We start from the raw sequence: 26,213 nt of genomic DNA on the forward strand, positions 1-26,213 counted from the left end.
GGCAGGTGGACTCTTAACCACTGTGCCACCAGGGAAGTCCCAGTAAGTGCTTATTGACTAGTCCACAACTAATTGGCAGGGGTGATCATTTTAGTTAGCACACAAAAGAGGGGAAAATTATTTCTAGCCTTCCTGTTCCCCTTTCTACTTAATGAAATCTAGGAAGAGAAACCACAACCAGGATCTGCTGTAGACTTAACTCATGGTCTTACAAATGTCAACATCTTTCCTTGGTGGAGCACCAGGAGAAACGGCAAAGGTGGGGTATCTGGAGTATAACAAGCCTACATCTGAATATTGACTCTATCACTAACACGCTCAGTAAACTCAAACCATCTTCTCCCTCGACTTCAGCTTCCTTGTCTGCAGGAAGTGGGTAATTATGGATCCATCCAGGAGGATTCAATGCAACTGTGTACACAGAGCACAGAGCAGAAACCTGGAGTGCAGGAGGAGGTTTGCCACCGCTTACCGCCTTTTTCTTTTCCTTTTTATCATGTGAAGATGATGACACCTATGTTTGAAGAATTTTACACCCAAAACATGCTCTAGGAAGAGAAGCTCCTGACTGCTTCTAACATCCCAAATGTTAGTTCTTAACTGGGTGGGTCCTAATCTCCAACAGCAAACTGTGCTCCTTTCCAAAAGGCAGGAAGGTTTCCCTTCTAAGCTTGCTGGTGTCGGGGCAGGGTGCTCAGTGGAATACTAGGCAACCATCAGAAACAATCACTGTGATCATGTAATGACATGGAAAAGGTTTAATGACATTTCAAGTAAAAAATGGGCACTAGAGTGATAATGTGTCGATGTATAGGTCACTGTATATGTCTTTGATTGTAACAAATCTGCCATGCAGGTGGGGGATGTCGATAACAGGGGAGGCTATGCATGTGTGGGGGCAGGGAGTAAATGGGAAGTCTCTATGTCTTCCACTCAGTTTTGCTGTGAACCTGAAACTACTCTAAAAAATAAAATGACACACGCACCCCTATGTTCACAGCAGCACTATTCACAATAGCCAAGACATGCAAGCAACCTAAATGCCCATCAGCAGACGAATGGATAAAGAAGATGTGGTACCTATATACAATGGAATACTACACAGCCATAAAAAAGAACAAAATAATACCATTTGCAGCAGCATGGATGCAACTAGAGCTTATCATACTAAGTGAAATAAGTCAGAAAGAGAAAGACAAATACCATATAATATTATATGTGGAATCTAAAATTTGGCACAAATGAACCTATCTACAAAACAGAAACAGACCCACAGACATAGAGATCAGACTTGCAGTTGCCAAGGGGAAGGTGGGGAGGGAGAGGGATGGACAGGGAGTTTGGGGTTGGTAGATGCAAACTATTACATTTAGAATGGATAAACAACAAGGTCCTACTGTACAGCACAGGGAACTATATCCAATCTCTTGGGATAAATCATAATGAAAAAGAATACTTAAGAAAGAATGTCTAGGGAGCCTGAACCAAGATGGCGGAGTAGAAGGACATACTCTCACTCCCTCTTGCTAGAACACCAGAATCACAACTAGCTACTGGACAGTCACTGACAGGAAGATATTGGAACTCACCAGAAAAGATACCCCACATCCAAAGACAAAGGAGAAGCCACAATGAGATGGTAGGAAGGGTGCAATCACAGTCAAATCAAATCCCATAACTGCTAGGTGGGTGACTTACAGACTGGAGAACACTTATACCACAGAAGTCCACCCACTGGAGTGAAGGTTCTGAGCCCCACGTCAGGCTTCCCAAACTGGGTGTCCAGCAATGGGAGGAGGAATTCCTAGAGAATCAGACTTTGAAGGCTAGTGGGATTTGATTGCAGTACTTTAACAGGACTGGGGGAAACAGAGACTCCACTCTTGGAAGATACACATACAACAGTGTGTGCATCGGGACCCAGGGGAAGGAGCAGTGACCCCATAGGAGACTGAACCAGACCTACCTGCTAGTGTTGGAGAGTCTCCTGCAGAGGCAGGGGGGCGGGGCTGTGGCTCACCATGAGGACAAGGACACTGGCAACAGAAGTTCTGAGAAGTACTCCTAGGTGTGAGCCCTCCCAGAGTTTGCCATTAGCCCCACCAAAGAGCCCAGGTAGGCTCCAGTGTTGGGTTGCCTCAGGCCAAACAACCAACAGGAAGGGAACCCAGCCCCACCCAGGCCCACCCATCAGCAGTCAAGCGGATTAAAGCTTTACTGAGCTCTTCCCCCCAGAGCAACAGTCAGCTCTACCCACCACCATTCTCTCCCATCAGGAAGCTTGCACAAGCCTCTTAAATAGCCTCATCCACCAGAGGGCAGACAGCAAAAGCAAGAAGAACTACAATCCTGCAGCCTGTGGAACAAAAACCACATTCACAGAAAGACAGACAAGATGAAAAGGCAGAGGGCTATATACCAGATAAAGGAACAAGAAAAAACCCCAGAAAAACAACTAAATGAAGTGGAGATAGGCAACCTTCCAGAAAAAGAATTCAGAATAATGATAGTGAAGATGATCCAGGACCTCGGAAAAACAATGGAGGCAAAGATTGAGAAGATGCAAGAAATGTTTAACAAAGACCTAGAAGAATTAAAGAACAAACAGAGATGAACAATACAATAACTGAAATGAAAAGTACACTAGAAGGAATCAATAGCAGAATAACTGAGGCAGAAGAATGGATAAGTTACCTGGAAAACAGAATGATGGAATTCACTGCTGGGGAACAGAATAAAGAAAAAAAGAATGAAAAGAAATGAAGACAGCCTAAGAGACCTCTGGGACAACATAAAATGCAACAACATTCACATTATAGGGGTCCCAGAAGGAGAAGAAAGAAAGGATCAGAGAAAATATTTGAAGAAGTTATAGTCAAAAACTTCCCTAACATGGGAAAGGAAATAGCCACCCAAGTCCAGGAACTGCAGAGAGTCTCATACAGGATAAACCCAAGGAGAAACATGCCAAGACACATAGTAATCAAATTGGCAAAAATTAAAGACAAAGAAAAATTATTGAAAGCAGCAAGGGAAAAATAACATACAAGGGAACTCCCATAGGTTAACAACTGATTTCTCAGCAGAAACTCTACAAACCAGAAGGGAGTGGCATGATATACTTAAAGTGATGAAAGGGAAGAACCTACAACCAAGATTACTTTACCCAGCAAGGATCTCATTCAGATTCCATGGAAAAATCAAAAGCTTTACAGACAAGCAAAAGCTAAGAGAATTCAGCACCACCAAACCAGCTCTACAACAAATGCTAAAGGAACTTCTCTAAGTGGGAAGTACAAGAGAAGAAAAGGACCTAAAAAAACAAACCCCAAATAAGAAAATGGTCATAGGAACATACATATCGACAATTACCTTAAACGTGAATGGATTAAATGCTCCCACCAAAAGACACAGGCTTGCTGAATGGATACAAAAACAAGACCCGTATATATGCTGTCTACAAGAGACCCACTTCAGACCTAGGGACCCATACAGACTGAAAGTGAGGGGATGGAAAAAGTTATTCTGTGCAAATGGAAATCAAAAGAAAGCTGGAGTAGCAATACTCATACCAGATAAAGTAGACTTTAAAATAAAGAATGTTACAAGAGACAAGGAAGGACACTACACAATGATCAAGGGATCAATCCAAGAAGAAGATATAACAATTATAAATATATATGCACCCAACATAGGAGCACCTCAATACATAAGGCAACTGCTAACAGCTATATAAGAGGAAATCAACAAAAACACAATAATAGTTGTGGACTTTAACACCTCACTTACACCAACGGACAGATCATCCAAAATGAAAATAAATAAGGAAACAGAAGCTTTAAACGACACAATAGACAGATAGATTTAATTGATATTTATAAGACATTCCATCCAAAAACAGCAGATTACACTTTCTTCTCAAGTGCACATGGAACATTCTCCAGGATCCTGGGTCACAAATCAAGCCTCAGTAAATTTAAGAAAATTGAAATCATATCAAGCATCTTTTCTGAACACAACGCTATGAGATTACAAATGAATTACCGGGAAAAAGACATAAAAAAAACAAACACATGGAGGCTAAACAATACGTTACTAAACAACCAAGAGATCACTAAAGAAATCAAAGAGGAGATCAAAAAACACCTAGAGACAAATGACAATGAAAATACAATAATCCAAAACCTATGGGATGCAGCAAAAGCAGTTCTAAGAGGGAAGTTTATAGCCATACAAGCCTACCTCAAGAAACAAGAAAAATCTCAAATAAACAATCTAACCTTACACCTAAAGGAACTAGAGAAAGAAGAACAAACAAAACCCAAAGTTAGCAGAAGGAAAGAAATCATAAAGATCAGAGCAGAAATAAATGAAATAGAAACAAAGAAAACAATAGCAAAGATCAATAAAACTAAAAGCTGGTTCTTTGAGAAGATAAACAAAATTGATAAACCATTAGCCAGACTCATCAAGAAAAAGAGGGAGAGGACTCAAATCAATAAAATTAGAAATGAAAAGGGAGAAGTTACAACAGACACCGCAGAAATACAAAGCACACTGAGAAACTACTACAAGGAACTCTATGCCAATAAAAGAGACAACCCGAAAGAAATGGACAAATTCTTAGAAAGGTATAACCTTCCAAGACTGAACCAGGAAGAAATAGAAAATATGAACAGACCAATCACAAGTAATGAAATTGAAACTGTGATTAAAAATCTTCCAACAGAGACGGCTTAAAGATGGCGGAAGAGTAAGACACGGAGATCTCCTTCCTCCTCACAGAGACATCAGAAATACATCTACACGTGGAACTTCTCCTATAGAACACCCACCGAACGCTGGCAGAAGACCTCAGACCTCCAAAAAGGCAAGAAACTCCCCACATATCTGGGTAGGGCAAAAGAAAAAAGAATAAACAGGGACAAAAGAATAGGGACGGGACCTACGCCAGTGGGAGGGAGCCGTGAAGGAGGAAAGACTCCCACACACTAGAGGCCTCTTTGCGGGCGGAGACTGCGGGCGCCGGAGGGGGAAGCTCCGGAGTCGCGGAGGACAGCTCAGCCACAGGGGTGCGGAGGGCAAAGCGGAGAGAGTCCCGCAGAGGATCAGTGCCGACCGGCACTCACCAGCCCGAGAGGCTTGTCTGCTCGCCTGCCGGGGCGGGCGGGGCCGGGAGCTGAGGCTCGGGCTTCAGTCGGATCCCAGGGAAAGGTCTGGAGTTGGCAGAGTGAAGACAGCTTGAAGGGGGCTAGTGCGCCACGGCTGGCCGGGAGGGAGTTCGGGAGAAGTCTGGAGCTGCCGAAAAGGCAAGAGACCTTTTCCTCCCTCTTTGCTGCCTGGGCAAGAGGAGAGGGGATTAAGTGCGCCGCTTGAAGGAGCCCCAGGGGCGGGCGCGGAGCTGCCGAAGAGACAAGAGACTTTTTCTTGCCTCTTTGCTTCCTCGGGTGTGAGGTGAGGGGATTAAGAGCACCGTGTAGAGGAACTCCAGAAACGGGCGCGAGCCGCGTCTGTCCGGCACAGACAGTAGAGACGGGTGTCAGACGCTAAGGTTGCTGCTGCCACCACCAAGAGGCCTGTGTGCGAGCGCAGGTCACTCTCCACACCGGCCCTCCCGGGAGCCCGTGTGGCCCGCCACTGCCGGGGTCCCGGGATCCAGGGACAGCTTCCCTGGGAGAACGCACGGCGCGCCTTGGGCCTGTGCAGCGTCACGCCGCCCTCTGCCGCCGTGGACTCGCCCCGCCCCCGTGCCACTCCCTCCCCCCAGCCTGAGTGAGCTGGAGCCCCCGAATCAACTGCTCCTTTAACATCGTCCTGTCTGAGCAAAGGGCAGTCGCACTCGGACAACCTACACGCAGAGGCGGGACCAAGTCCAAAGCTGAACCCCAGGAGCTGTGCGAACAGAGAGGAGAGGGGGAGGTCTCTCCCAGCAGCCTCAGAAGTGGCGGATTAAAGCTCCACAATCAACTTTAAGTGCCCTGCAGCTGTTGAAAACCTGAATAGACAACGAATCATCCCAAGTTGAGGAGGTGGACTTTGGAAGCAAGATATACTATTATTTTCCCTTTTTTTTTCTTTTTGTGAGTGTGTATGTGTGTGCTGCTGTGTGAGATTTTGTCTGTATAGCTTTGCTTTCATCATTTGTCCTAGGGTTAGACCGACCCATTTTTCTGGTTTTTTTTTTTTTTTTTAAAGGAAATTTTTCTTCTTAATAATTATTTTTTATTTTAATAACTATACTTTATACTACTCTGTCTTCTCCCTTTCTTTCTTCCTTTCTTCCTTCCTTTCTTCCCTCCTTCCCTCCTTTCTCCCTTCCTTCCCCCTTCTTTCCTCCCTTCCTCTCTTCCTTCCTCCCTTTCTTCCTCTGCACCTTCCTTCCTTCCTTTCTTGCTTCCTTCCTTCATTTCTTCCTTCCTTTCTTCCTTCCTTCCCTCCCTCCCTCCTTCCTTCCTTTTCTTTCCTTTCTATTTATTCTACCTTTTATTTTGAGCCGTGTGGATTAAAGGTTCTTGGCGCCCCAGCCAGGCACCAGGGCGGTGTCCCTGAGGTGGGAGAACCAACCTCAAGACACTAGTCCACAAGAGACCTCCCAGCTCCACGTAATATCAGATGGCGAAAATCTCCCAGAGATCTCCATCTCAACACCAAGACCCAGCTTCAATCAAGGACCAGCAAAGAACAGTGCTGGACACCCTATCCCCAACAAAGAGCAAGACAGGTCTACAGCCCCATCCATTAGCAGAGAGGCTGCCTAAAATCATAATAAGGTAACCAACATCCCCAAACACACCACCAGACGAGGACCTGCCCATCAGAGAGACAATATCCAGCCTCATCCACCAGAACAGAGGCACTAGTCCCCCCAACCAGGGAATCTACTCAACCCACTGAACCAACCTTAGCCACTGGGGACAGCCACCAAAAACAACAGGAACTACGAACCTGCAGAGTGCAAAAAGGAGACCCCAAACACAGTAAGATATAAGCGAAATGAGAAGACAGAAAAACACACAACAGATGAAGGAGCAAGATAAAAACACACCAGACCTAACAGATGAAGAGGTAATAGCCAATCTACCTGAAAGAGAATTTAGAATAATGATGGTGAATATGATGCAAAATCTTGGAAGTAGAATAGACAATTTGCAAGAAACAGTTAACAGGGACCTAGAAGAAATAAAGAGGAAGCAAGAAACGATGAGCAACACAATAAATGAAATGAAAAATACTCTAGATGGGATCAATAGCAGAATAACTGAGGCAGAAGGACGGATAAGTGACCTGGAAGATAAAATAGTGGAAATAACTACTGCAGAGCAGAAGAAAGAAAAAAGAATGAAAAGAACTGAGGACAGTCTCAGAGACCTCTGGGACAACATTCAACGCACCAACATTCGAATTATAGGGGTCCCAGAAGAAGAAGAGAAAAAGAAAGGGACTGAGAAAATATTTGAAGAGATTATAGTTGAAAACTTCCCTAATATAGGAAAGGAAATAATCAATCAAGTCCAGGAAGCACAGAGAGTTCCATACAGGATAAACCCAAAGAGAAACACGCCAAGACACATAATAATCAAACTGTCAAAAATTAAATACAAAGAAAACATATTAAAAGCAGCAAGGGAAAAACAACAAATAACACACAAGGGAATCCCCATAAGGTTAACATCTGATCTTTCAGCAGAAACTCTACAAGCCAGAAGGGAGTGGCAGGACATATTTAAAGTGATGAAGGAAAAAAACCTACAACCAAGATTACTCTACCCAGCAAGGATCTCATTCAGATTTGATGGAGAAATTAAAACCTTTACAGACAAGCAAAAGCTGAGAGAGTTCAGCACTACCAAACCAGCTCTACAACAAATCCTAAAGGAACTTCTCTAGGCAAGAAACACAAGAGAAGGAAAAGACCTACAAGAACAACCCGAAACAATTAAGTAAATGGTAATAGGAACATACATATCGATAATTACCTTAAATGTAAATGGATTAAATGCTCCCACCAAAAGACACAGACTGGCTGAATGGATACAAAAACAAGACCCATATATATGCTGTCGACAAGAGACCCACTTCAGACCTAGGGACACATACAGACTGAAAGTAAGGGGATGGAAAAAGATATTCCATGCAAGTGGAAATCAGAAGAAAGCTGGAGTAGCAATTCTCATATCAGACAAAATAGACTTTAAAATAAAGACTATTACAAGAGACAAAGAAGGACACTACATAATGATCAAGGGATCGATCCATGAAGAAGATATAACAATTGTAAATATTTATGCACCCAACATAGGAGCACCTCAATACATAAGGCAAATACTAACAGCCTTAAAAGGGGAAATCGACAGTAACACAATTATAATGGGGGACTTTAACACCCCACTTTCACCAATGGACAGATCATCCAAAATGAAAATAAATAAGGAAACACAAGCTTTAAATGATACATTACACAAGATGGACTTAATTGATATTTATAGGACATTCCATCCAAAAACAACAGAATACACATTTTTCTCAAGTGCTCATGGAACATTCTCCAGGATTGATCATATATTGGGTCACAAATCTAGCCTTGGCAAATTTAAGAAAATTGAAATCGTATCAAGTATCTTTTCTGACCACAACACTATGAGACTAGATATCAATTATAGGAAAAGATCTGTAAAAAATACAAACACATGGAGGCTAAACAATACACTACTTAATAACGAAGTGATCACTGAAGAAATCAAAGAGGAAATCAAAAAATACTTAGAAACAAATGACAATGGAGACACAACGACCCAAAACCTATGGGATACAGCAAAAGCAGTTCTAAGAGGCAAGTCTATAGCAATACAATCATACCTTAAGAAACAGGAAACATCTCGAATAAACAACCTAACTTTGCACTTAAAGCAATTAGAGAAAGAAGAACAAAAAACCCCCAAATTTAGCAGAAGGAAAGAAATCATAAAGATCAGATCAGAAATAAATGAAAAAGAAGTGAAGGAAACAATAGCAAAGATCAATAAAACTAAAAGCTGGTTCTTTGAGAAGATAAATAAAATTGATAAACCATTAGCCAGACTCATCAAGAATAAAAGGGAGAAGACTCAAATCAATAGAATTAGAAATGAAAAAGGAGATGTAACAACTGAGTCTGCAGAAATACAAAAGATTATTAGAGATTACTACAAGCAACTGTATGCCAATAAAATGGACAACCTGGAAGAAATGGACAAATTCTTAGAAATGCACAAGCTGCCGAGACTGAACCAGGAAGAAATAGAAAATTTGAACAGACCAATCACAAGCACTGAAATTGAAACTGTGATTAAAAATCTTCCAGCAAACAAAAGCCCAGGACCAGATGGCTTCACAGGCAAATTCTATCAAACATTTAGAGAAGAGCTAACACCTATCCTTCTCAAACTCTTCCAACAGATAGCAGAGGGAGGAACACTCCCAAACTCATTCTATGAGGCCAACATCACCCTGATACCAAACCAGACAAAGACGTCACAAAGAAAGAAAACTACAGGCCAATATCACTGATGAACATAGATGCAAAAATCCTCAACAAAATATTAGCAAACAGAATCCAACAGCACATTAAAAGGATCATACACCATGATCAAGTGGGGTTTATCCCAGGAATGCAAGGATTCTTCAATATACGCAAATCAATCAACGTGATACACCATATCAACAAACTGAAGGAGAAAAGCCATATGATCATCTCAATAGATGCAGAGAAAGCTTTTGACAAAATTCAACACTCATTTATGATAAAAACCTTGCAGAAAGTAGGCATACAGGGAACTTTCCTCAACATAATAAAGGCCATATATGACAAACCCACAGCTAGCATCGTTCTCAATGGTGAAAAACTGAAACCATTTCCACTAAGATCAGGAAAAAGACAAGGTTGCCCACTCTCACCACTCTTATTCAACATAGTTTTGGAAGTTCTAGCCACAGCAATCAGAGAAGAAAAAGAAATAAAAGGAATCCAAATAGGAAAAGAAGAAGTAAAGCTGTCACTGTTTGCAGATGACATGATACTATACATAGAGAATCCTAAGGATGCTACCAGAAAACTACTAGAGCTAATCAATGAATTTGGTAAAGTTGCAGGATACAAAATTAATGCACAGAAATCTCTGGCATTCTTATACACTAATGATGAAAAATCTGAGAGTGAAATTAAGAAAACACTCCCATTTACCATTGCAACAAAAAGAATAAAATATCTAGGAATAAACCTACCTAAGGAGACAAAAGACTTGTATGCAGAAAACTATAAGACACTTATGAAAGAAATTAAAGATGATACAAATAGGTGGAGAAATATACCATGTTCTTGGATTGGAAGAATCAACATTGTGAAAATGACTATACTACCCAAAGCAATCTACCGATTCAATGCAATCCCTATCAAATTACCACTGGCATTTTTTACAGAACTAGAACAAAAAATTTCACAATTTGTATGGAAACACAAAAGACCCCGAATAGCCAAAGCAATCTTGAGAAAGAAAAACGGACATGGAGGAATCAGACTCCCTGACTTCAGACTATATTACAGAGCTACAGTAATCAAGACAGTATGGTACCGGCACAAAAAGAGAAATATAGATCAATGGAACAGGATAGAAAGCCAAGAGATAAACCCACACACATATGGTCACCTTATCTTTGATAAAGGAGGGAAGGATATACAGTGGAGAAAAGACAGCCTCTTCAATAAGTGGTGCTGGGAAAACTGGACAGCTACATGTAAAAGTATGAAATTAGAACACTCCCTAACACCACACACAAAAATAAACTCAAAATGGGTTAAAGACCTAAATGTAAGGCCAGACACTATCAAACTCTTAGAGGAAAACATAGGCGGAACACTATACGACATAAATCACAGCAAGATCCTTTTTGACCCATCTCCTAGAGAAATGGAAATAAAAACACAAATAAACAAATGGGACCTAATGAAACTTAAAAGCTTTTGCACAGCAAAGGATACCATAAACAAGACCAAAAGACAACCCTCAGAATGGGAGAAAATATTTGCAAATGAAGCAACTGACAAAGGATTAATTTCCAAAATTTATAAGCAACTCATGCAGCTCAATAACAAAAAAACAAACAACCCAATCCAAAAATGGGCAGAAGAACTAAATAGACATTTCTCCAAAGAAGATATACAGATTGCTAACAAACACATGAAAGAATGCTCAACATCATTAATCATTAGAGAAATGCAAATCAAAACTACAATGAGATATCATCTCACACCGGTCAGATTGGCCATCATCAAAAACTCTAGAAACAATAAATGCTGGAGAGGGTGTGGAGAAAAGGGAACCCTCTTGCATTGCTGGTGGGAATGTAAATTGATACAGCCGCTATGGAGAACAGTATGGAGGTTCCTTAAAAAACTACAAATAGAACTACCATACGACCCAGCAATCACACTACTGGGCATATACCCTGAGAAAACCATAATTCAGAAAGACTCATGTACCAGAATGTTCATTGCAGCTCTATTTACAATAGCCAGGACATGGAAGCAACCTAAGTGTCCATCAACAGATGAATGGATAAAAAAGATGTGGCACATATATACAATGGAATATTACTCAGCCATAAAAAGAAATGAAACTGAGTTATTTATAATGAGGTGGATGGACCTGGAGTCTGTCATACAGAGTGAAGTAAGTCAGAAGGAGAAAAACAAATACCGTATGCTAACACATATATATGGACTCTAAGGGAAAAAAATGTCATGAAGAGATTAGTGGTAGGATGGGAATAAAACACAGACTTACTCGAGCATGGACTTGAGGATATGGGGAGGGGGAAGGGTGGGCTGAGACGAAGTGAGAGAGTGGCAGGGACATATACACACTATCAAATGTAAATTAGATAGCTAGTGGGAAGCTGCTGCATAGCACAGGGAGATCACCTCTGTGCTTTGTGACCACCTAGAGGGGTGGGATAGGGAGGGTGGGAGAGAGGGTGATGCAAGAGGGAAGAGATATGGGAACATATGTATATGTATAACTGATTCAGTTTGTTGTAAAGGAAAAACTAACACACTATTGTAAAACAATTATATTCCAATAAAGATGTTAAAAAAAAAAAAAAAATCTTCCAACAAACAAAAGTCCGGGACCAGATGGCTTCACAGGTGAATTCTATCAAACATTTAGAGAAGAGCTAACACCCATCCTTCTCAAACTCTTCCCAAATATTGCAGAAGAACATTCCCAAACTCATTCTATGAGGCCACCATCACCCTGATACCAAAATCAGACAAAGATACTACAAAAAAAGATTACAGAACAATATCACTGATGAATATAGATGCAAAAATCCTCAACAAAATACTAGCAAACAGAATCAAACAACACATTAAAAGTATCATACACCATGATCAAGTGGGATTTACCCTAGGAATGCAAGGATTCTTCAATATATGCAAACCAATCAATGTGATACACCATATTACCAAACTGAAGAACAAAAACCATATGATCATCTCAATAGATGCAGAAAGAGCTTTTGACAAAATTCAACACTCTTTTATGATAAAAACTCTCCAGAAAGTGGGCATAGAGAGAACCTACCTCAACATAATAAAGGCCATATATGACAAACCCACAGCAAACATCATTCTCAATGGTGAAAAACTGAAAGCATTTCCTCTAAGATCAGGAACAAGACAAGGATGTCCACTCTCACCACTATTATTCAACATAGTTTTGGAAGCCCTAGCCATGGCAATCAGAGAAGAAAAAGAAATAAAAGGGAAACAAATTGGAAAAGAAGAAGTAAAACTGTCACTGTTTGCAGATGACATGATACTATACATAGGGAATCCTAAAGATGCTACCAGAAAACTCCTCAATGAATTTGGTAAAGTTGCAGGATACAAAATTAATGCACAGAAATCTCTTGCATTCCTATACACTAATGATGAAAAATCTTAAAGAGAAATTAAGGAAACACTCCCATTTGCCACTGCAACAAAAAGAATAAAACACTTAGGAATAAACCTACCTAGGGAGACAAGAGACCTGTATGCAGAAAATTATAACACACTGATGAAAAGAAATTAAAGATGATACAAATAGGTGGAGAAATATTTCATGTTCCTGGATTAGAAGAATCAATATTGTGAAAATGACTATACTACCCAAAGCAATATACAGATTCAGTGCAATCCCTATCAAATTACCAATGGCATTTTTTATGGAACTAGAACAAAAAATCTTAAAATTTGTATGGAGACACAAGAGACCCCGAATAGCCAAAGCAGTCTTGAGGGAAAAAAACGGAGCTGGAGGAATCGGACTCCCTGACTTCAGACTATACTACAAAGCTACAGTAATCAAGACAATATGGTACTGGCACAAAAAAACAGAAATATAGATCCATGGAACAAGATAGAAAGCCCAGAGATAAACCCACGCACCTATGGTCAACTAATCTATGACAAAGGAGGCAAGGATATACAATGGAGAAAAGACAGTCGCTTCAATAAGTGGTGCTGGGAAAACTGGACAGCTACATATAAACGAATGAAATTAGAACACTCCCTAACACCATACACAAAAATAAACTCAAAATGGATTAGAGACCTAAATGTAAGACTGGACACTATAAAACTCTTAGAGGAAAACATAGGAAGAACACTCTTTGACATAAATCACAGCAAGATCTTTTTTGATCCACCTCCTAGAGTAATGGAAATAAAAACAAAAATAAACAAATGGGACCTAATGAAACTTAAAATCTTCTGCACAGCAAAGAAAACCATAAACAAGACAAAAAGACAACCCTCAGAATGGGAGAAAATATTTGCAAACAAATCAACAAAGGATTACTCTCCAAAATATATAAACACCTCATGCAGCTCAATATTAAAAAACAAACAACCCAATCCAAAAATGGGCAGAAGACCTAAATAGACATTTCTCCAAAGAAGACATACAGATAGCCAAGAAGCACATGAAAAGCTGCTCAACATCACTAATTATTAGAGAAATGCAAATCAAAACTACAATGAGGTATCACCTCACACCAGTTAGAATGGTCATCATCAGAAAGTCTACAAACAACAAATGCTGGAGAGGGTGTGGAGAAAAGGGAACCCTCTTGCACTGTTGGTGGGAATGTAAATTGATACAGCCACTATGGAGGTATGGAGGTTCCTTAAAAAACTACAAATAGAACTACCATACGACCCAGCAATCCCACTACTGGGCATATACCCTGAGAAAACCATAATTCAAAAAGAGTCATGTACCACAATGTTCATTGCAGCTCTATTTACAATAGCCAGGACATGGAAGCAACCTAAGTGTCCATCAACAGATGAATGGATAAAGAAGATGTGACACATATATACAATGGAATATTACTCAGCCATAAAAAGAAATGAAATTGACTTATTTGTAGTGAGGGAGATGGACCTGGAGTCTGTCATAGAGTGAAGTAAGTCAGAAGGAGAAAAACAAATACCATATGCTAACACATATATATGGAATCTAAGAAAAAAAAATGTCATGAAGAGCCTAGGGGTAGGACAGGAATAAAACACAGACCTACTAGAGCATGGACTTGAGGATATGGGGAGGGGGAAGGGTAAGCTGTGACAAAGTGAGAGAGTGGCATGGACATATATACACTACCAAACTTAGGGTGGAAAGCTAGTGGGAAGCAGCTGCATGGCACAGGGAGATCAGCTAGGTGGTTTGTGACCACCTGGAGGGGTGGGATGGGGAGGGTGGGAGGGAGATGCAGGAGGGAAGAGATATGGGAACATATGTATATGTATAACTGATTCACTTTGTTGTAAAGCAGAAACTAACACACCATTGTAAAGCAATTATACTCCAATAAAGATGTCAAAAAAAAAAAAAAAGAATGGGCATCATCAGAAAGTCTACAAACAACAAATGCTGGAGAGGGTGTGGAGATAAGGGAACCTCCTTGCACTGTTGATGGGAATGTAAATTGGTACAGCCACTAGGAGAACAGTATGGAGGTTCCTTAAAAAACTAAAAATAGAAATACCATATGATCCAGCAATCCCACTACTGGGCATATACCCTGAGAAAACCATAATTCAAAAAGACACATGCACCCCAATGTTCACTGCATCACTATTTACAATAGACAGGTCATGGAAGCAACCTAAATGTCCATCAACAGACGAATGGATAAAGGAGATGTGGTACATATATACAATGGAATATTACTCAATCATAAAAAGGAATGAAATTGGGTCATTTGTTTAGACATGGATGGATCTAGAGACAGTCACACAGACTGAAGTAAGTCAGAAAGGGAAAAACAAATATCGTATATTAATGCATATATATGGAACCTAGAAAAATGGTACAGATGAACCGGTTTGCACGGCAGAAATTGAGAAACAGAAGTAGAGAACAAACGTATGGACACCAAGGGGGGAAAGCGGTGGGGTGGTGGTGGTAGTGTGATGAATTGGGAGATTGGGATTGACATGTATACACTGATGTGTATAAAACTGGTGACTAATAAGAACCTGCTGTATAAAATAAATAAATAAAATTTAAAAATAAAAAAAAACTGTTGTGTATCAGATTGAGAATAAAGACTAAATTCCTAAAAAAAAAGTCTATATGTGTATAACTGAGTCACTTTGCTGTACAGCAGAGATTGACACAACGTTGTAAATCAACTATACTTCAATAAAAACAACAACAACAACAAAAAAAAAAACAAGGGCAGTAAGCTGAGTGCACACTGTGACTACACTATGAATGTAAGGAAACCATGACTGGAAGGAAATACTAGTAGAACTATGAAAAAGATCTTTTCTTGGAAATTTTTCCTTAATAGTGTCATAATGTTTTATAAATAAAAGGAAGAATTGAAAGAGAAAAGAGAGGTGGGGCTTCCCTGGTGGTGCAGTGGTTAAGAATCTGCCTGCCAATGCAGGGGACACGGGTTACTGCCCTGGCCTGGGAAGATCCCCATGCCGTGGAGCAACTAAGCCCATGCACCACAACTACTGAGCCTGTGCTCTAGAGCCCGCGAGCCACAACTACTGAGCCTGCATGCCACAACTACTGAAGCCCGCGCACCTAGAGCCCATGCTCCGCAACGAGAAGCCCACGCACCGCAACGAGGAGTAGCCACCGCTCGCTGCAAGTAGAGAAAGCCCGCACGCAGCAACAAAGACCCAATGCAGCCACACACACACACACAAAAAAAAAAAGTGAGGTGGACTTTCTCATAAAAGTCTCTGTACAAAAGTCTCAGGAGCCATGGCTGTAGGGATAAGAAACCTAAAGTGAAAAGTCTGGGATGAGTTTTACAACAAAGAGACAAACAGAAAGGTTCAAGCTTTCCCCTTTGAGAAGTGTTCTCTCTCTCCGTGGGTACAGTCACTTGCTGAACAACAGCAGAAAGGAAGCCCTGACTTAAGTGCTATATTTTGGCATTTCATTGAGTCATTTATTCACAGTATTCCAGCTCACTCTCACTGTGGGTATTTTGAATTGTTCTCTAATTTTCTAATGGGCAGTTAAGTGTCTTGATGGCACTTAACATCTAGCTTGGGGCCCAGTGAATGCTCCTCTTTCAGAAGAGAACAGAACCCGAAAGGTGCTGGGGGAAAGCTAGACTAATTGTCTGTCCTGAAGAATGCAGCCAGGGAAGCTGGTAGGTTTCCTGGGAGATTCTGAAGAAAAAGGGAAATGATGGATGGGACCCATGTTAAGCCATTTTAAATTTTGTCTCCAGGATACACATACCTTCTTGTTGAAATGATACCCTGATTGCCCTCTGGAAAGACCACCCTCTCCCCCCATACCTCCCTGTCTCTCAGCCAGTGTGTTAAGGGGTAGAGCTGGGACCTGGGTCAAAACCAATCAGTGCCACACAGTCCCCTAGCCTAGACCCAGTGACTGGTTCAGGGATGGGCACGCGACCCATGCAGAGACCATGAGCACGGGGAGAACTTGCCTGGGAATGCCAGAACAGAGGCAAGCTGTCTTTTCTGCTTTCTGCTTATCTTGAAACATGAGAGAAGGATTGCGGCCATCTGGCCACCAGGCAGCCCAAGAATAAAGCCAGTGAGGGGAGCAAAAGAAGAAGAAAAATCGAGTCCTGGTAACATCATCTGTGGTCTAATCAAGCTCCACTCTGATCAGCTAAAACTAAGACTCTTCAGTTTCCAGAACTCAGAAATTCCCTCCTTGTTTAAGTCAGTTTGGGTTGGGTTTTCTGTCACTTGCAATTAACAGTCCTGGCTGACGTGGAAAACTTGCTTTGGAGTCAAGGGACTTGGGCTCAAATGTTGGCTTCACACCGCTAACCCACTAGCAATGTCATCACGACCAATTGCTTCTCCTCCTAAGCCCCGATTCCCTCCTCCATCAGAGCCGTTCTGAGGAGGCCGCAACAATTGTTAAAGTGCCAGAATAGTGTTTGGACAAATAAGGTGATTAACAATTTATGCTTCCTTCCCTCCCTCCCTCTGATTTCCTTTAAAGGAAAAAAAAAGGAAAGACTTGCTGATGGGAAGGTAAAATAACATTTTTCCAACCCAATGTCCTCTCTCTTTCAACAAGTAGGCATTGCAAGGATGGGAAGTACCTTAAAAGAGGCCACCCCTGGGTTGGAGATGCCTGGTGCGTGTTGGCCGGTGCCGTAGCCTGCGTAGCTCATCACCCATGGCTCGTGGAAGGTCACCCACAGCTTCACACGGTCCCCAAACGTGGAGAAGCAGAAGGCCGCATAGTCCAGGAAGGTATCCACCATGCTCTCATTCTGCCACCCGCCGCGGTCCTGCAGGGCCTGAGGCAGGTCCCAGTGGGACAGCGTGGCCATGGGCTCGATGTGCGAGTCCAGCAGCCTGCCGATCAGCATGTTGTAGTAGGCGACGCCCCGGAGGTTGGGGCTCTGCCCCTGCCCAGTGGGGAAGATGCGGGACCAGGAGATGGAGAACTTGTAGACCTGGGCCCGGAGGCCACGAAGCAGGGCGACGTCAGTGTCCACCTTGTGGTAACTGTCACTGGCCACCTCTGGCGTTGCTAGGCCCTTGCCGGTGTTCTGGTGCCCGACTCTGTCCCAGATGCTTGCCCCTCTTCCGTCCTCGGCCCAGCCTCCTTCCACATTAAAAGCCCCTGTGGAGACGCCCCAGAGGAAACCCTCAGGAAAAACATCCTGCAGGAAAGCATCCCTTTCTGCCCTGGACTGGTTGGCAAACATTTCCCAGACTCTCTGATAGGCTGAGTGGGGCAGCGAGGAGTCTACTGCTGTCTCCGGGTCCAACTGCAGGGCAGTCTGGAGGGTCAGGTTGTCAGTCAGAGAACAAGACCTGCTGTAGGAGTGAAGTGACATAAAGGGACATAGTAAGTAATGACCCTGTAAGTTACAAATGCACCCAGACTGAGGAACAGTGACAATGTGTTTAATCAGTAAAGATTACAGAAACACTGACCCAAAGTCATGGGCAGCAAGTGACTGGTAGATGGGAAAATTATTATTATTGTCTCTTCTTAGGTGAGTTATCATTGCTCCTGCATGAGTGAAAATACTGTACCAATGCTACTGTTTACTGTATGAGATCACCCTTGAATACAGTCTTCAGTTCTGATGAAAGTTTTTCATCTTATCATGTACATTTATAAAACATAGCTAATAATAATGACTTCAATTTACTGAGCCTTTTGATTCTATGGTGACCACTATGATAAAAATGTATGTACATTATCTCATTTAATTTTCAAAATAAGTGTACGAGATAAGTACTACATTATTTATCTTCTTCCTACAGAGGAGGAAACTGAGACTTATAGAAATGAGTAACTTCTGGGCATCAGGGGGCCAGCAGCTACTTACCAGCTGGTACAGAAATATTTTAATAATTGAACGACTGGTACATCTCTACTGATGTGTACCACTCAAATGTCAACCCTGGCTATAACCTCCTTTCTTCTTCATGCTGCCTGGATTATGGTCATAATGGCAGGAGCTCATCCATCCTGCACCATGAGGTAGAAGTTTTGTTAAGAATAACAAAGAAACAAGAAGGAGCCTGGATTCCTGATGATTTTTACCCACTCGAGACTGTCAATCTTCAGGCTTTATTTATATCAATAAACTTATATCTTGTTTTTTTAAAAAATGAGAACTCCTCCTTGATTACACAGCTTGCAAATGGTACAGCACAGAATCTGTGCTTTTAACCACATATCACTATGTATGTGTGTAGATGTGTAGACATTTATGTGCATGTTATGTTTTATTTCAGAAATAAATGTATCTGAAATAAACATCAGAAATAAACATAGCTGAAATAAAGCATAACATAAAAATGCTATTCTCATACGCAATGAAGTCTGATATATTCTATTTACTTCTAATCTGTTTTCCTTCTCTCTCCTTCCTTCCTTCCTTCCTCCTTCCCTCCGTCCCTTCTTTCTTTATTGTTTTCTCTATCTGAGTCCTGTCCTGCAGGCTGGAAAGCAGTGCGTGATAACATGCAGCAGTTACACCAGCAGAGGGCAACCCTTGAGGAAGGGTTGGTGGAGGTGGGTGTGTTTGGCCTGGAGAAGAGAACACACATGAGGAGAGGGAGTGGAGTACAAGAGCATCTCCCTGACCTTGGGCCATCGAGGGGCTGACACTTATACAAGGTTGGCCCAGAGCACAGAACTGGTAGAAGTGACAGGGACACTGCAGAAAGACCTCCCTCCCGTGGAGTGGAGCCTGGACCTTCCAAACTTAAGCTCCTCCTATTTTATGAAGAATCAACTCATCTGCATTTGGTAGAAAAGTGGTGAGGGGAAATGACAGCCTATCGTTGTGGATTTTACCCAAAACAGATGCATGACTCTGGAGCACACCAGGGACATGGAGGTGTGCTCACTCAGCTGTTCTGACCCAACCCTTCTGACTACAACCATCCTTCTGGCTTGGGTGAGAAGAGGTCTTGAAGAAACAAACTGCCCCTGGATAACACAGAACTTGCCGTACAGGCCTTGGAGTTGGGAGTCCTGGGTTTGCCTAACTTCGGAAGAGATTTAGCACAGAAAGTCTCTATGCCCAGCCCTCCAGGTGCCCCTCCTTCAGCCACCCCTCACCCCCCCACTCTAAGCCACCTCAGCATTACCCAGGTAATGCTCTTTTTCCCTCCTCTGGGGAGCAGTGCTGCATCTCCTGCCAAACTCTGTGCTAGAATCACTGGCGGGCCTCTCTGTCTCACTTCTGAGGTCTAAAACACTCCGACGAGAAAATGATGTCCGTCCTCTCAGAACGCCCTTCCACCTGCCCCTGCAGGTTCTCCATCAACATCCACCTGAGTGAGAACCCACCACCCCCACTCTCGGTTTAACGTTAGCCAATGTTGGATCTTCCCTGCAGGCAAGGTACTGAGAGATCAAGGTGTTAGAGAATCCTGGAGCCAGTGTCTCATGTCATCTTGTGGTTTTGCAGTCATTGTGATCTCAGGGTGCCCCCTTTCTTTTTCGTTGGGCATGTCATGCGCAACACGTGGGATCTTAGTTCCCCAAGCCGAGATGGAACCCGTGCCCCCTGCAGTGGAAGCAGAGAGTCCTAACCACTGGTCTGCCAGGGAAGTCCCCAGGGCACCATGTTTATTATGACCTCTTGAGTTTTATTTTCTGAAAAGAGAGCCCAGCACTCCTCAGCTGACTCCAAGTGTGAACAGAGAGCCGTTCTGATCTATCTGCTCATCATACTGTTTATACTCCCAGCACAAAGCCTGACATGTGCAGCTGCTTAGGGTCTGGTGATCTGAACTGCTGATTTGAAGTGAGTTGAGAGGATTGAACAATGGAAGGAGACACAGCTGAGGACAGCCAAATGCTGGGAGAGAAAAAGTACAAAGAGGTGGTGGCAACTGAAGTTTATGATCTTGGATAGAGCTGTGCTAGAAATGTCTGAGGTGAGCTCTAGCTGAAGGTCTGGGAAGCCAATGATTGCCTCCGGGCCTTAGTCCTTCCTTGACGCACGGTACATGATGCTCAGGTGTGTAACATACTCCCAGGGAGAGCTGAGGGTTCTGGGAAGCTCCCTGCACTGGCTTCCACACCAAACTTCTCTCGAGAAGCGCATTGGAATATAAGTGCACGAGAATGATATAATTATGGAGATAATCTCAAATCTACTCTAAGTTTTTTCAGTATGTCACTTACAAATTTTGGCACTTTAGTCACATGCTAAGAAATTATTTGCAATCCTACAATAATTTAAAACATTTGTCCTGAGAAACTGCTGAATTAGGCTTCTGCCCCGCTGCACAGATGGCTTTCCTATCTATGTCATCTCCTCACGGGTAAGATGTTTCACATTTTGTGTGAGGAAATGGTGCAGAGAACTCACCTTATTTACTCAGATCACATAACTTCAGGGATGGGCAGATCTATCATTAACCCAGCCTGCTGGTCCACAACCTCACAATGCCTCCAACAAGAAGGCAGGGGTTTAAACACCAGCTCTGCTAGTTGTGTGCACTTGGGTGAACTAGAGGAGAACCGTGTGGTGGCCAGAGACACTGCTCCCTGCTTTCCCCTCTGAGCCTTCATCTCTTGTCTCTAGAATGGCCACGAAGGACTCACTGGTCCAAGAGGCAGATGACAACAGTCCCCTGTGTTTACACATGTGAAAGAACAACAGAGTATTCTGCAAATATCAGTTATTGATAGTCCAACAGGAAATCTAACATTACCTTTTCTTGGAACTTGATGAACAGCTCAGGAATGTACTAAGATCAAACCCAATGGTGAGCACTTGTTCTTCACTTATGGCTGTAAGAGAAGACGTTTAATTCACTCCACCTGAAGCCCAACCAACAATATGTATGACTACTATCAACAGTTTTCCTCACTTATACACCACACCCAAACCCCAAGCAATGGCTCCAAGCCCCTCTGGAAAATTCCACAGGCTAAAGATTTATAGAAGTCAAAAGTGACAGGGCTTCCCTGGTGGCACAGTGGTTGCGAGTCCGCCTGCCGATGCAGGGGACGCGGGTTTGTGCCCCAGTCCGGGAAGATCCCACATGCCGCGGAGCAGCTAGGCGCGTGAGCCATGGCCGCTGAGGCTGTGCGTCCGGAGCCTGTGCTCCGCAACGGGAGAGGCCACAACAGTGAGAGGCCCGCGTACCGCAAAAAAAAAAAAAAGTGATAGAACAGTGGTTCTCAAACTTCCATGTGCATCAGCATCACCTGCAGAGCTTGTTCAACACAGATTGCTGGGTCCACTCCAAAGTTTCTGATGTGTTTCTGATCACAGTTTCTGATCTGAGGTGGGCTCTAGAATGTGAATGTCTAACAAGTTCCCAAGTGATGCTAATGCTTCTTGTCTGGAGACCAAACACGGAGAACAACTGACTCAAAACTCAAATATCAGAAGGGGGCAGAATTTTTTTTTTTTGTAAGAAACTATACATAAAATTGACCATTTTAACCATTTAGAAAGTGATGGGATTTAAGAACGGAAATCATTATACCATCAAAGATGAGTTAGGGCAAGAGTTATTAAGTGGTATCCATGGATGCAGTTCAAGAGGTCTGTGAAGCCAGCTCAGTGCTGGTTACAGGTGGTAGAAAGGGCACTACCAACTTCTCCCATATTCTGACCTTACAGGGAGACTGAACTGGATATCCAGGCATGCAGGAGCATGCCCCTTGGCCCTTCCTTCAGAGTGTTTAGTGGTCCTCAGCCCCTGAGGCCTTAGTGGACCTCCTACTTTCCCTTGGCTGGATTGGACCAGGGGCAATCTTCTTCTTCTTCTTTTTTTAGCCACACCATGTGGCATGTGGGATCTTAGTTCCCCAACCAGGGATGGAACCCGTGCCCCCTGCAGTGGTAGCACAGAGACTTAACCTCTTGACCACCAGGGAAGTCCCAGGAGCAATCTTCTGATGCATGACCCACCCATCAGATTCACTCTCAAGAATTTGAACTAAGAGACACCAAGGAGATGCTCCATGAGTTGTGGTCCTATACCTGAAGATTTTGATTAGGTAATGGGGAAATGAACAAAAATAAGGTGGCTGAGGGGAGAGAGGCAGCCCTGCCAAGGGGGACAGAGATGAGAGACCTTACAGGGAGGGGTAATGGAAGTGGACAGATGGACACAGGGCAGTTGCCATGCTTACACCTGACATCTGAGGCCTGATGGTCTTTATTTCCATGAGACCAAGGCATCCTTACCATCCTCGTACTGAACCTCTCTTCTTTCTTGGGTCAGTGGGAGCTAAGGGATCAAGACCAACAGCAAGAAGACAAGGGACACTAAACCCATTTAGGGTGGGCTCTCAAACCACCCCTCCTCCGGTCACTCCTCACACTGGAACTCCAGACTTTTAAAATAGCTACCCCACAAGCCAGTGCACCAAATATCACTCCAAACCTCTCCAGTGATGGTCCACTCACCTGTGAGAAGGTTGAAGAACAGATCAGCTGGGTTCTTCCTGGTGGAGAGGCAGTCCTGGAGTTTCAGGTTGAAGATGAAAACTTTCACTTTTGGCTCAATAGTCTGAAATGATATAGGCCAGCAAGTGAACTGAAGCTGCCTAGAGTAAGTTTTTTGTTAACAGGGACAGATTTTAAAGATGAGAACTCACAACACTTCATTTGGTTTTGGAAATGACCGCTAGCCATCTCAGTTAATAAAGAGAGCTGACTCTAGACTTGAGGGAGAAAAATCTACACTTTTCAATAACATAGACCATTCTCTACACTGACCCCCACCAAAGAGACAGGTTAATTTCTGCCATCACCTCAGGCTACAAGGTACCTCCTAGAACCAGTCACTGTGTTAGGACCAGGAACAAGGCAGTCTGCTCATGTCAGGGGCCTGTGCTGCTACAAGAAGCTCAATCAGGTGCCACCGTCACAATGTTTATGGATGTCTAGGGTTTGCTTCAAAACAATCTGGTTTGACAGGGGGAAGGTAGGGTATAGATGAAACAAGATCAGCCACGAGTTGATAGCTTTTAAAGCTGGGGATGGCTTCATTTCACTTTTCTTTCTACCTTCGGATATATCTGACATACTCCATAAAGAAATGCAAATGAAGCTATCTTCATAAAACTTGGAGCAGGTGTAATTTTTCTCCCATTTCTAGCCATTTCAGTGTCAAAAGAAACATCTTTAGGCTGACATGTTGTTTGACCTCACTTTAGGTTACCTTTTTTGGGGGAGGTTGGGTTTTGTCATTTTTCCCACACTAAGTTTTCCTCCTCTGAGTAGTTAACAGCCACTGAGAAATACCAATAGCAACTACTTACAAAGAAGCCAGGCGGGTTCTTTATTTTCTCAGAGCGGCCAGTAACAATGAGCCTCAAACCTTAATCTCTGAGAAACCAAGTAAGTCGCTCAGAACAAGTTAGTGGAGCTGTGACCCACGTAGTCTTGTTCTTTCCCTGGGCCAGGTCAATGCGGAAAGCCAAACTCCTAAGGGAACCGAGGGTTTTCCCCTTCCTGGAAGATCCATATGCAGTGAGGCAGCCTGTGGTATCACAGGACTGGAGAGCTGCAGGAGCCCTCTGCTGAGTGGGGAAGCCTCTGGTGAGCAAAGCCTCTTCTGAGAAGGGAATGTGGGATACCTACATGTACCTCCTGCAGAATTCAGAACCTGGGGATGTGCTGTGGGTCCTCCGGCCCTAAGACACCTGTGTGCCAGTGCGGAGCAGCAGCTGAGGCTCAGAGAGGGGGTGCAGGTGCTCTGGGGGAGCGGAGGGATACTGAGGGTTGGCTTTTGTCAGGATAAATATTTACATGACCACATCCATGAAATGTCTGAGGTTTTGTTTGTTTGTTTTTGCGGTACACGGGCCTCTCACTGTTGTGGCCTCTCCCGTTGCGGAGCACAGGCTCCGGACGCGCAGGCTCAGTGGCCACGGCTCACGGGCCCAGCCGCTCTGCGGCATGTGGGGTCTTCCCGGACCGGGGCACGAACCCGCGTCCCCTGCATCGGCAGGTGGACTCTCAACCACTGCGCCACCAGGGAAGCCCGGAATGTCTGTTTTAATCTCAGAATGAACACTGGAATTTGGATTCTCAGTAGCTTTCTACACAAGAGAGTAGAGGATCCATGTAAATATTTACCTTAACAAGCCAATCCTCATTATCCTTTCCAGAGAAGACTATCTAACCTCCAAATGTTCTCTATAGGAATCTCCCCAGATGCAACTCTGCAAGTATGTGGACTCTTTTATTTGTTTACTTATTTTTGGCTGCACCGAGAAGCTTGTGGGATCTTAGTTCCCTGACCAGGGATTGAACTCGGGCCCTTGGCAGTGAGGAAAGCACAGAGTCCCAACCACTGGACCGCTGGGGAATTCCCTGCAAGCATATGGACTCTTGGAGGAACTTCAGTTTCCACATCAGCTGAAGCATTAAATGTCTAATATGCTCTCAGGAAACTTTGGTATTCAACATCAATATGGAAAATAGCTCAAATTACCTGCAACTGACTCAGCTTCTGCCGGAAATCCGCCTCACTTTGGCATTCATAAGATAAATCAAGAGAGAGGAAGTCAACTGCATCCTGGAAATAAGTAAATAGGATCATCAGAGCACAAGGAATTTCAAGACAAAGAAATGCTCAGAAGTATTCTTTTTTTGTTTCTCCCCTTATTACTAAATGGAATACTCCAAAGTGGGATTTTCCAAGGGAAAATCAGGATGAGAAAAAGCTGGGGACAAAGTGAGAATGTGTGTGGGGTGTGCCTATGTGTTGTGGGGAATACATCACACGTACACTCAGCAAAGTGCCTGGCCTGGCACACAGGAAGCTCTCAATAAATGTGCACAATTGAATGAGTGAGTGAATGAAAGAAGCACCATATGCCAGAAAGGGTAGCTTTCCACCAAGTGGTTGAGCACGAAGGAAGGGAGTCAGAGGCCAGAGTTGCCCTGAGCAGCACCCTCCTCATGGCCTTGCACTTTGCAGGACGGAGGCAGTGGAGCCCCCACCCACCCACAGGCCCCTTAGTAATTTCGGCAGACCCTACTGGGGTTTGGGGTTTTGTTTTAATTGTAGGCTACAGTCACTGGCTACGTTCAGGCCACAGTTTAAAGTCCACCGCAGTTGGCCCTAGCCTGGTCCACATTATTATTGGAGAACAGAACTCTCATGGTCCATGGACACCCCCGTCTGTGCTCCAATTAAGGACATACCCCTCTGC

The 26,213-nt window shown here is 43.3% G+C and overlaps 1 protein-coding gene across 1 annotated transcript in view; it reads right to left on the reverse strand.

Moving 5' to 3' along the window:
• LCT (lactase) overlaps positions 1-26,213 on the reverse strand; it is a 61,372-nt gene that overhangs the window by 22,664 nt on the left and 12,495 nt on the right. Inside the window, exons 3-6 of the mRNA XM_059053656.2 lie at positions 25,490-25,573; positions 23,455-23,557; positions 21,743-21,821; positions 17,644-18,370 (exon numbers count right to left, since the gene is read on the reverse strand). Coding sequence (XP_058909639.1) covers positions 17,644-18,370; positions 21,743-21,821; positions 23,455-23,557; positions 25,490-25,573 — 993 coding nt within the window. The remainder of the gene's footprint in view (positions 1-17,643; positions 18,371-21,742; positions 21,822-23,454; positions 23,558-25,489; positions 25,574-26,213) is intronic.

Source organism: Kogia breviceps, chromosome 2 (genome assembly GCF_026419965.1).
Source record: "Kogia breviceps isolate mKogBre1 chromosome 2, mKogBre1 haplotype 1, whole genome shotgun sequence".
NCBI classification, from domain to species: Eukaryota; Metazoa; Chordata; class Mammalia; order Artiodactyla; family Physeteridae; genus Kogia; species Kogia breviceps.